Raw genomic sequence first — 12,239 nt, 5'->3', positions numbered from 1 at the left:
CACATATTAAACTTTTAATTTGCCTTTGTTCCGGACAGAACACCGGTGCAGCTCTCAACCAAACCGCAGGATCCCGGAGCAGCCCGGGCCGGCCCCTCTCACATCCGCACTCCACCCTCCCTGTCTTATGTTAGGAGAGGCATAGATATAGAAACGTTTCTATATCTATGAGGAGAGGCACATCATCCTGCGGTGGCAGGAAGCATCTCACTTGACAAGAAACACAACTTCAGTCTCTAATAGTTCAGGAATGTTTAGGAGGCAAGACAATGATGGGTGCAGCAAGACCTCTGGTACAGCGCTGCCACCCCTCCAGAGTTGGGCTGCATGCTTCACTTTGAACAAACTCATTCAACTCAAAATTGTGATTTTTTTTCGGTTATTACCAGTTATCCTAAACTGAAATGCTGATGCTGTTGTCGACTGGTATATCAGTCAACATTTTTGAAAAGAAAAACGTCCTCTTGACATGAAAAACTGGCAGGTATGACAGTTAGGTGTTAAGTTCAGTCTGCACTGTAGAGCATTTCCCTATCCAATCAACTTCTCAACCACAGCAAAAAAAAAAAAAAAAAAAAAAAAAAAAAAAAATCAGGTCAAGTACATTAAGTATATATGCACATACATTTTCCAATAGAAACGACTGTAAATATACTTCAATATAAAATAATATAAAAGTAAATTACAATGAGCAACAAATAACAAAATGCACAATGTAGGGGAAAGGAAAGAGACTTCCGGGTCTGCTAACTAACTGGAGTAAATTTAAAATGTCGAAGTAATTTAAAAGTTTTTTTTTTTTTTCAGTATGTGATTTCCGAGTTTTAACTTTTCATTAGTATTCAAATATGTTTTAAAATCTTTAAAAATGTAACAGGAGGGTATCTTTCCTAAGCCAAATAATTTTTGGAATATAATATTAAGCCAAAAATAATAATTGAATTCATTATGCAACGTTCATCTGCAAAAAAAAAAAAAAAAAAAAAAAAAAATACGGTTGTTTAACATGAGTAATATCTCAGTCTTTGTTAGCATGAACTCTTTGGCTAATATTTTTGAGAAAATATTCTGTAAAATCATCAACCACAGCAAATGTCAGAGCTAGCCGACAGAGGAATGTGATTGGTCAGAAAGCCTGTCAGTCAGCCGCTATTGAGAACGTGAAGTTAGGTGGCACGGTCCCGCCCCCTGCACACGGGCAGCCGCTGTGGCTCGCAGCTGCACTCATTCAATGAAAGTCAACGTCAGTCTATCGGGCTGAGAGGGGATAGCAGCGGCTAAGGAGACCTGCACGGGAAAGTTAGCTTAGACTGTGGAGTGTGGGCAACTGGTGACACTGTAACAACAGAGAAAGCCAAGCTTACACATCGCAAAAGATAGGTCGGAGGAAGTCGTGAAAAGGGAAGGTAAGAAAACGGGAAATTTGAATGCGTGTCTTAGCCGGGCGGTTTCATAGACCAAGTATTTCTGGTTAGACAGGTAGCTAGCTCGCTAACTGGCCACTGTTACTAGCTGCTTGTTCCACGCTGTAATGTTTGCTAAATCAATACGGACAGAGGAATACAAATGCGTTGAGCTAGTGGGTGCAGTTATCATTTCAGCTGTCGGTTTGTTGGTGTGTATGCTAACATTTCCTGCCGGTGGCTCGTGCTGTTGCCGTTAGCATGCTGGCTGTTGGTATCATGTTGCATAGGACGTAAAGTCATCATGAGACAGGCTGGCTAGCTCCTGACGCTAGCTAACCATATCGGGGAAAATGTGGGAGGGTTCCTTCCTTGCAGCCCAGGCTAACTAGTCAGTCGGCTGTCGTCTCTCCTACAGAGTCCTCGGACCGAGCAGTGGACGGCAATGCAGCGGGTCACGGCACAGCTCGTCGCCTGGCTGCTCGCAGCGCTGCTGTCGCTGCTGGCGGAGCAGTGCTGGGCGGACGGCGGCGGCCCGAGCCTCTCTGAACGGGTCATCTGGGCTGTAAACGCCGGAGGGGAGGCGCACATAGACATGCACGGTATTCATTTCAAAAAGGACCCCTTGGAAGGAAAAGTTGGGAAAGGTGAGTGGATACTATCAGCGGTTTGAGTGGCCAGATGGCTCTGCTTTGCCTTGTGCACGGTGCTGATGGGAGTGACGTTGCAGGGTGAAGCTGTTCCTCAAAACTCAAAGAAATAGAAATTCCCTGCAGAAACCGTGTATGGTTGTGGCTTCCGCAAGTAAATACAAGCCAATGAGGAGTCAGCTTCGCAGGCTGCAGCTCCTCCCCTCACCCCGGATGTGGGAAAAAGAGGTGATGATATGATAAAAACTGACCACACAGGGAAATTCTCAGCCTGAGTTATGGGGGCAGAGGTAATTGCTAAGTAGAGTGAACAGGGTCTTGCAATTTGATATAGTCGTGCCACTGTGCTGCATTAAGTGAAAGAAAAGGTCAGGACTTTAAGTATGCAGCTTAGCTTGAGACACTGAGCACAGTCAGTCTAATAGTATTTCATGTTCTGATTATGAGATGGATGTGACCTGATGCCTTTCTCCTCCTCTGTAGCATCTGATTACGGCGTGCGCCTGCCCATACTGCGCTCAAGTCCAGAAGACCAGATTCTCTACCAGACAGAGCGCTATAATGAGGACACATTTGGATATGAAATCCCCATTCGTGAGGAGGGAGACTATATATTAGTCATGAAGTATGCAGAGGTCTACTTTGCCCAGTCTCAGCAAAAGGTAAGCCACTTTGTGAAGCATGGATAGTCATTCTCACTTACTTTGCTCCCACTCCATTAAATGTTTGTTTGTATTGTCTTGTTTGTAATGTATTTTGGTAAAGGTGTCATTTTCTTCTGGGCTTTTGAATGGGCAGTACAAGCACAATGGGTGCATGCAGAATGCTATTCATGGACTTGCACCTCATTTGCAAAGGGGCTATCAGTGGAGCATGTGCTAATGTCGCTGGTTCATTTCATATCTCCACCAGACCTCCCTTTCACTATGCAAACAGTGTTCAGCCAATTCAATACCCATCTTATCACGAATGAAAGCACAAGGCTGTGTGTGTGTGTTTTAAACATTGTTAATCCTTGCTACTTGGGGATGATGCTTTTCCAGGTGTTTGATGTCCGTCTGAATGGCCATGTGGTGGTGAAAGACCTGGACATCTTTGAGCGCGTGGGTCACAGCACAGCTCACGATGAGATCGTGCCCTTTTCCATCCGACGGGGCAAGCTTAGCGTGCATGGAGAGGTGTCCACCTTCAACGGCAAGCTTAACGTGGAGTTTGTCAAAGTGAGTTGTTTTGAGGTGGATTCATGTAAAAATGATTGGAGTCTTGACTTTGGTTTATTCACCACAAAACAATTGTAATTCATTACACAATGAAACTGGTATGGGAAAACTGCAAAGTCCGCTTAAGCAATGAGATGACTCTTCTTTTATCATCCTGGAGTGTCAGAACTCAAAAACAGGTGTGCGTTGTTTTCATAGCACGTTGTCACCCCACAGTGAGGGCAAAAGTGGTGGTTTCCTGAGGGTTTTTTTAAAGCGACTTTTCATAAGTCAGGAATAGGCAGCTGTGTGCCACAAAGGCCCAGGGGACTGCAGGTTTTCATTACAACCGAAGACAACACCAGCTTATTTCACCAGTTGGTTCCTCCTGTGTGGCTGAAGTTGGGCTAATTGGTGAAGTCACGTTGGAATGAAAACCTGCACGCTCTCAGCCCTGCATGGCACCTACTTGGACACCACTGCTTTGAATATAAATATAAAGGCATTGTTTTGGGCTTACATCTGTAAAGACTACTTCGAAATCGTGCAGATTAATGTCTACATTGAGATGTTTTGTACCTTTGATTATTCTTGCATCACATTGATGTATAGTTCCATCCAATTAGTTTACAAAATGAAAGAGTGCCCTTTTCTGCATTTTTGTAGAAATACATTCAATTGTTTGGAAATTGGAGTATTTAATAATGCTCATCTGGTTCTGGAAGCTGAAAGCAACATACTTGAAAGTCCATAAAGCTAGACTGTTACTCTCAAATTTCTTCACAAATACTAATAGGGCTTCTCTGGTCCATTGGGATAATTTATGAATTGATATGTGGCTAGTATCCCCTTCAGGTCTTTGTTTGAAATAGAGATTGTTAGTTCTGCTGTGGACCATGAAGCTGTGTGGTTAAATTTGCAGGGTGGCATACTTTGAAAAGGTTCATATCCTGGCTGGAGCGCTCTCTCTGCAGTGACCCCCTTTTTCCCATCCATAACCGTCTCTTCTTTCTCCCTCTAAAAAGACGCAAGTGGGACACACCGCCTGCTCTTTTTGCAGAGAAGGAAAAAGTATTCCAGCAATGAACTGGCAAAATGTTACTGGCCCAGGTGTTTTTGTTTTTGCACTCTCCATGAGTTCTGTGGAAATCCACCTGCACCATCATGTACATTCTTTAAACTTTTAATCATACAGTGAGATAAATTTGGACTAAAAACAAAGTAGGTAGTCAGTTTTGTCATGGTTTGGTTTGTATCAAATTATGAGTTTCATGTTCTGTGGGAAGGATCAGCTGTGCTCCAACCACTTAATAGGTGTTTCTTGCAAAAGCAAACATGATGAACGGCTGTGAGGGAGCCACAGCAGTTACATGTGTATGGTAATGAGTAAAGGTGTGAGTAGTATTTTTCCAGGGTGGATTTTGCTTTAATCTGACATTGTTATCTTTACTGTGTAATGATGACCTGTCCCTCTGTTCGTTCCAGGGTTATTATGACAACCCCAAGATCTGCGCTCTCTATGTAATGAAGGGGACGTCAGAGGGTGAGTCTCATGAGCCTGTAAACATAACCTTTAGCATTCTGCACAAATTCTGACGATTTGGTAAGATCTTGCTCAAATAAATGTGAATGTTTTTTTCAGTTTCAAGTTTCATGTTTTGCTTTCTATGGTTGGGGGCAACCCCATCTTCTCTTATGTGTGTTTTTATTTTTTATTTATTTTTTTAAATGATTTTTCATAGATGTACCAAAACTGCAGCCTCACCCTGGGTTGGAGAAGCGTGAAGAAGAGGAAGAGGAAGAGGAGGATAGCGAGGGAGGCGAAGAAGGTGGGAAGAAGAGTGCCTCAGCAGCTCCCAAGTACCGGGTCCAGTCGGGCCCTCGAACACCAAACCCCTACGCAGCCGACAACAGCAGCCTTATGTTCCCCATCCTGGTTGCATTCGGGGTGTTCATCCCCACACTGTTCTGCCTTTGTCGGCTGTGAGAACTTGAGATGGAGGGAACGACGGGAGGATGAGTCGGACGGGAGACTGTGAAGATAGAGACAGAGAAAGACAGGGAAGGGGTGGGGGGGTCAAAGTGACAACAGCGACACAGGTAAAAGCATACAGACTGGAGGGAGCGCGAGGCTCACAGAAAATCTTGACGATCGAGGACAAAAAACAAACAGAGGAACAGTGATTTTTGGAAAGCCAGCTGCAAGATGAGGCACAAAACGCCTTCGTTGTTGAATCATTCACATTGAGGAAAGGAAAAGGGGATGTAGGAAGTGTGTGCTGCGCGCTTCTGTGTGAATGTGTTTTACATCCACCTCTGCTGACCCATCTGAACAATGTTAGTCATTTCCACTCAAAAGACTGGGCAAGATTTACAGATGCCACTCTTCTAGGTGTGAAACCACGGGGATGCTCAGGAGTGATCGGTCTCAGCCCATTTTGTAAACTAAAAGCAGTGTTTTGTACCGGATGAAGCAAGGAAGCACATTCTGTTGAACAGCCCTGCTCAGCATTTGGTCAGAAATGTGTTAACCTTGAAATTGGATGAATTTTATGTAAATTGTGTTGCTTTGAAATTGGCTAATTGAATAGAAAGCATGACACAGATGGTCAGTGGATAAACGGTTGCCATTTTCCTCAGCTCATTACATGTTTGCGTCTCTCCACTCCAGTGTAGTTAGTCCTAAGTTAAGTGCAGCCATGCACATGCCATGATTTGTTTTGAAGAGGCAATTTTCTGTCAACCCTCTAGCTGCCAGGCGTACATGCTTTCATGCTGTCTAAAAGTTAAAGCTTGGCTTGCCTTTGCACAAGCACAGGTTGGGTTTCACAGTTCTGTTGTGCTATGTGGAAATATATGAAACAATTCTATGGGATCATCCCATCCAGTGCTGAAGTCAGGACCAAGTCAACAGTGATCCAGACTAATCCAGAGTCCATTAGTTAGCACTTGTTGGATTTCTGCGTGAGGCAGACACACTATGAATTAGATTAATTAGAAATTGCATGGCAAGACAGTTTTTTTTTTTTGTTTGTTTGTTTGTTTGTTTTGTAGTGCTAACCCGTGTTTGTTTTAGTTCAAGGTACCATAATTGCAGTTAGCAAGAGGCCACTCCATTTGTGCTGTGATTCTGTTGAAATACTTTGCTAAAGCTCAAATGAGTCTTTACAGAACGTTCACAGCACCATATGCTATGTGATCTTTGCCTTTTCCACTCATTTTATAATTACACATGCCTGCCTTTTTGTTTTCACCAAAGAATGTTTTTATTTTATTAAAAAAAAAAACTTAGTGATAACCTGTTTGATTTTTGCTAAAGCCCTGAAAAGCAAAGGTTTTTGCAAATGTAATTCCATGATATCTGTGTGGCAAGTGCTTGAGGTGGGTGTATTTGCATGTATGCTCACTGATATGAGAATCCGTTTAGAGAACCAGGGTGCTTTGCCAAATTTATTTGCCACTTATATAGTCAATGGGGACATTGGTGTGTAATTGGTTTTCCTTGCTGTCCATTATGAAATTACATTTTAGATTAAAAGTGCAGACCATTTGATGAGGCTGACAGCAGAAAACAGGAGCACAGGCCAGCTGAGATTTTAAACATCCAAACAGTTTGACTCAGTATCAGTCTTTTCTTTTGTCTCATACATCAAATGTCACCCCAGAGACCCTGTACTGGCACCATGGACATGACTTGTTTTTTTTGTTTTGTTTTTTTTCCACTTGCAGTGAGATGAAAGAAAGCACAACTTCAGTTTCATTAGAACAACAAAAGTTTACTGGATGTTTCAAATCAAACATTGAATTTCACACAAAGACCTTCTCCTTTTTTCCCAAAATCTGTTGTCTTAAAACCTTTTCATTGTTGACTGTATGATTTTTGTTTGAATTCAGTGTGAACTTTCAGTGGAAAGTGGTTCAGTGCCATTGAGTCCGTCACGGTCTTAAGTAGGTTGAGGAAAGTGTCACCATGTACGCCTTTTTTCTTTTTCTTGTTTTATTATTTTGTTTTTGTCTAGTAGAAGATTGTGCCCATGTACCATCGACTCTTCGACATCGATATCCCTTTTGCTTTCCATAGTGAACAGCAGCTTTGTCGAGCTGTTTCTCAATCCCTCCTATTTATATATCTTGTTACCTCCGTTAAGTGCTTAGCTCTACTCCAAGAAGGACAGTTTTGTAAACTTTGCCTGTTTTTCTGATGTGTCTTAACCGTCCCCCAGCCCCTATGCTAGTCTTGCTGTTGCTACATACAGCACTTGACAAACGGTTGATAATACAGGTGCTGTGGATCCTTTCTCACTCCTTGATACTCCCTTCCCATGTTCATCATTAGCGGGCAAGAAATGGTTGCTAGAAAATGCTTGCTGGTCAGCTGATGGCTGGTTTGTTTGATTTGTTAAATTGAAAAGTCGACTCATTTTAAGACATGTAAGCACCTTTTGTTCTCTGAAAAGATGCAAAAAGATCATTTAATTGAGCACCAAAGTCACCACCTTCTGTTCTTCTGCAAATTAAGTCTACACAGATGCGTGTGTATATAAGGTACAAAAAAAAAAAAAAAAAAAAATCACACTTACTGTAGTGTGGCACCAGTTTATGTTTTCATCACTTTTGTGTTCTAGTTGAGGTGTTAAGTTTTTGATTTTTTTTTTTTTTTTTTTAAATTTTATTTTATTTTGTGTGAGTGTGCGTGCGTGCGTGCGTGTGAGTGTGTGTGTGAGTGTGAGAAGAAGACTTTTGTGGCCTTTCTGCTGGGGAGGAACGGTTGTTGGTACAGAGTATAAGAAGAAGAACATACCGGGCAGCCAGATGTCCTGACTGTCAGAAAATCAAAATAAATGAGATAATGCCTGAAAATGTGGGATGTTGCATTCTGTTATGTGTAATTTAAATCAGAGCGGGATTAATCTGGAGATATTTTATAATAACGCTTGGATTTGTATCTTTGAATTTTTCCTCAGGATCTGTTTTGTTTGACTTTTTAAACGTGATATTTTATTGGTGTGACATTTTGCACTGCCTCATGTATTTTAAAAAAAAAATATCTCTGTCATTTGTGTGTATTTCTGTCTGTCTTTGTTGCCTTGATTATTGAATACATTGTGCTTTACCATCATTCGCTTTGAGGTCCCTCTTTTGTTGTGCTTGTATTTCATTGGTCATCTTTTTCTTTCGTTTTGGGGCTAGATTTTCATTCCACTATCACCAGCTCTTGTTAGGAGTAAAAAAAAAAAAATAGCTCCGTTAAGTCACTTTGCTGCAGCAATTTCAGTCACTGATTCCTGCTCATCTGTCAGTGGAGAGTCAGAACACCAGTGTTTTCTGTGACACACTTTCTTGTATTGACTGAAATTAACCTCAACTTTTCTAGGAGCAAAGCCAGTCAAAAACGTTTGTGAGAGGTTTTTAAGAAAAAAAGATGTGTAACCTGTACGTTCAGCAGCTGTTTCAAACTGCTCCGACTGCTCATGTTTTTAGCTCTACATGAAATTTTTCTGCACATCACTCCTGCTGGAGGATATGGTGAATAAAAACATCTTGCATCTTATGAAATGGAGTGGAGTGAAGATCCTGCTCTTAAGTGTTTTTTTCTTTCTCTCACCTAAAAACCAAAGAATTGCTGTCATTCCATCCCAGCTCTTTACACACAATGTTCAAACATGATGCTAAAGGGTTCCTCGTTTTTTTTCCCTTCCTCCTTATTTCTTTCCTTGCCTTGGAAAGCGGTGAATAAACCAGGGAAAACATTTTGCTCGTCATGTTTTGTTTTTGTTCAGAAATGCTGTCACCACCACCCTCCCAGAAGCCCGGCACTCTTGGCGTCTTTTCATTTGTCAAATCATCCTAAGAGATTTTTTCTTTTTCTTTTTCTTTTTCTAACTGCTCTGTAATGAATCAAAGAAATCGGTTTGCAATGGCTCAAGTGCAGCTCAAAAGATAACCTTCATTTGCAGTGTGCTGTTATTTCTCCGTGTCTATACTTATTTCCCAAAGTACCTGAACATGTAAGATGAATATGAAAGGCAAAACACCAGCCACAATTTAGTCATCCAGGCAGCAGACCAAATATCTAGTAAGGCCCACCACATATCACAGTGTGAGTGTGAGTGTGTGTGTGCTAAATGTGAATAATGCATCCTACTGTATAGTTCAATGTGTTGGATAAATTACATCCACTCTGAGGGCTACAGGCAGCAGCAGGTGGACTGATAGATGTATTTGAGATCTCCAATCTTACTCAGCTGTGGCATATATCTGCAAAATGGGAAATGCTGATAAATGCTGTCTTTTTAATAAATGTGCTATTTTATCTAATCGTGTTGCTATTATTTTAAGGATCCCAACACCACCTGAGTCGGTTCTCTTCATGTGCAAAAGCAAGTTAATCTTTCCTGCCTTTTTAACACTGAGCACTTTCTAATAGTCAATAATGCAATAATCTTATTCTCTGGGAGGGGCTTGACCATGCAATAAATTGTTCCCTCAGTAGTTTAGATACTGAACACCAAGTATTCTTGCAAATGTCATATATCTTGGTTTTATGTTTGTGCTAAATTTAATCCAACACATTCTCCGTTGTTTCATAAGGGGGAAAAAGAGCTCCCACAGCTATATACAGCAGTGTCATTTCCACAGCACATGCACAGGCTTGTGTTTGTCCAGGTGTTGTTTTCTCCACCTTTTTCCACCAACTGTGAAAACTGCTTAAAACAGAACCTCATTTCTGAGAGGTGTTAAATTGGAAGCCTTGTGTGGGACCAAATGAGGGGAAAACAGCTGAACAAAGGGAACTATTATCCCATGATCCCACTGCAGTCTGATCCTTTAATAAAACACTTCTATACCTTTGACAGACAGCTGTCATGAGGCTTTATCACACTGAGCTAGAATGAATCCATAAACATATGCAATATACACGATTTACATATTAACAAATTATCTTATTCACAAAACAAAACATACATAAATTAATAAATTTGGCATTGTTGAAGTGCATTAATTCTCCCGTACGCGTTGAGATGGTTTGTTTGTTTGTTTGTTTGTTTTCAGTTTGCTTTGCAGATGACATGTGTCCTTCAGTTTGTACTGAGTATCCGGCTTCATCTGTAGGACAGAGCTACGAAGGGGCTGTGCAGGAGGTGAACACCACTGGGCTCACAGGACTCCGCGGATCCGGCCCGGCTGCAGCCCAGGGCAAGGCCCAGCTCCAGACCAGGCAGTGCACTGAGCCCTTCCCCCCTCACATCGCCCTGGGTGTCCTGCAGGGACCGAGGGGCTGACCTTTCTCGAGGTGGCAGAGGAGGACCCCTCCTGGAAAAAAAGCCCACCCGCCGCATGTGCACCAGGCTGGGACCCCCTCCGGCCCCACCTGCCGCCTCCTGCAGGCCCCGAAAGAGGAAGAGCAGATCCACCCTGAGCTCCACCGTGTCGCCCTGGGACCACGAGCTGTACCTGAGGGAGGGGGCACATGACAGGATGACAACCAGGCCTGATATAGATAGATAGATAGATAGAGAGATAGAGAGATAGATAGATAGATAGATAGATAGATAGATAGATAGATAGATTAGAGGTGTTACCGTGTTGGAAGGCTGCGCTTTGCCATGGATGGAAGCACAGGTTGGATGTCCAGGTGCCCTGGGTTAAAAAGTTGGAGGTGCAGCTCAGCTTTCTTGACCCCCGCAGACAAAACATCCCGGGTCAGGAGAAACTCCACGTCTGCATCTAGAGGGGAAGTGTGTGCATCCATAAGAATCATGGCACGTCACAGACACTAAATTGTCACCAATTTGGCATAATTTTGTCCCTTTTGCCCCAACTGATTAGATTTTGGTGCTGATCTTATTTCAGCAATTCGACCATTATGAAACTAACAGACATTGACTGCAGTTCCCAGTGGTTTGCTCACAGCCTCAATAACTCCAATTAACTTAAAATGAAGTAACAGGAATTATGTGTCTGAGTGCAACAGCAAGTTAGAGGCTTGTTCCGCTGCGTGCCTGATTTACTGCTGTCCTCTGGGTCAATTTGGGGATTGTAGCGAGGATATAAGTGGATATAAGTAGAGATTAATTGTTCCTACATATCAAATCAGGTCATTTCTGGTGGATTAAGTCAGAGCCTACTCATTACAGTCAACTAGTTTCTAATTCGCAGTGAGGCCCTTGGGGACAACAGCGCGTCCCAGGACCCAATTTGGGAGCCACAGCTTTCCAGCACAACACACCGAGCTGCTCCGGTAGTTTGATGGTGAATCTTAGGTCTACAACTTTATGTGGCACGTTTATTTTGTGAGTGTATTTTACCTCCACTCAAGCGACCTTGAATTCCTTTGACGCCTCCGCACTGGAGTCCTTCTTGACAGCAGTGATAAACCCGTCGGACAAAGCTGAAAAGGGCCTTTCCAGGGAAAATAAATCCCTGGGAGCCTCCGGGAGAAAGGGGTCGCACTCGGATCCGGAGCATCGTTGCATTATCCTGAACAGGTTGTGTGGTTTCCACCCATGGAGCCGCCAATTCCGCGCACCGCTCCCGGTGCGCCTCCGTAATCCCTCGCCTCCACCGCCTCAGGGCGTCCATGCGTAAAGATGGCCTGTACGGTATAGTAGGCAGCTGTGAGAGAAATCCCAGTCCACTGTCCACTGCGCGACTCGAGACCCCCGTGTCATTTGTCACCACCGAGAGAAAAATTAAAGCAACCCAAGAGCAATGCGAGGAAGGCATGGCGATCTTGGTGCGTCTGGAGAGCCTCTGTGGTGGATAACAGGCAGCTTCTCTGTGGTGCCAGCTCTCCGTGCGCCGAGGGGTTCGGTTTGCCCCCTTGCTTGGCCTATATACCTCCAATGACAATGGGGACATTTTGCCACTTAGAATTTGAATTCTGGCCCTCCTCGCTGTCCCTGCCCCTCTTTTTGTTTCGTGCTTTTTACCACCCATTTGCCCCCCACCGGTTTCTTTTAATGCACTTGCATAATGAGGCGCCC

General features: G+C 43.1%; 2 protein-coding genes across 2 annotated transcripts; one reads left to right on the top strand and one right to left on the bottom strand.

Annotated features, from left to right (window-relative positions):
* Nucleotides 1-1,208: 1,208 nt before the first annotated feature.
* On the top strand, nt 1,209-7,876 carry mlec (malectin). The gene is made up of 6 exons (XM_030060636.1): nt 1,209-1,406; nt 1,822-2,050; nt 2,537-2,715; nt 3,097-3,273; nt 4,738-4,795; nt 4,995-7,876. Exons 2-6 carry the CDS (start codon nt 1,849-1,851, stop codon nt 5,237-5,239), a joined length of 861 nt encoding a protein of 286 aa, XP_029916496.1. The 5' UTR covers nt 1,209-1,406; nt 1,822-1,848; the 3' UTR covers nt 5,240-7,876.
* Nucleotides 7,877-10,135: 2,259 nt separating this feature from the next.
* On the bottom strand, nt 10,136-11,910 carry LOC115365726 (uncharacterized). The gene is made up of 3 exons (XM_030060857.1): nt 11,562-11,910; nt 10,836-10,974; nt 10,136-10,707 (listed from the first exon to the last, which is right to left on the bottom strand). Exons 1-3 carry the CDS (start codon nt 11,833-11,835, stop codon nt 10,356-10,358), a joined length of 765 nt encoding a protein of 254 aa, XP_029916717.1. The 5' UTR covers nt 11,836-11,910; the 3' UTR covers nt 10,136-10,355.
* Nucleotides 11,911-12,239: the final 329 nt, after the last annotated feature.

The sequence above is a fragment of the Myripristis murdjan genome, chromosome 9, assembly GCF_902150065.1.
Source record: "Myripristis murdjan chromosome 9, fMyrMur1.1, whole genome shotgun sequence".
Taxonomy (NCBI): domain Eukaryota; kingdom Metazoa; phylum Chordata; class Actinopteri; order Holocentriformes; family Holocentridae; genus Myripristis; species Myripristis murdjan.
The sequence above is the reverse complement of the archived record's forward strand: the minus strand, read 5'-3'. Positions and strand labels throughout refer to the sequence as shown.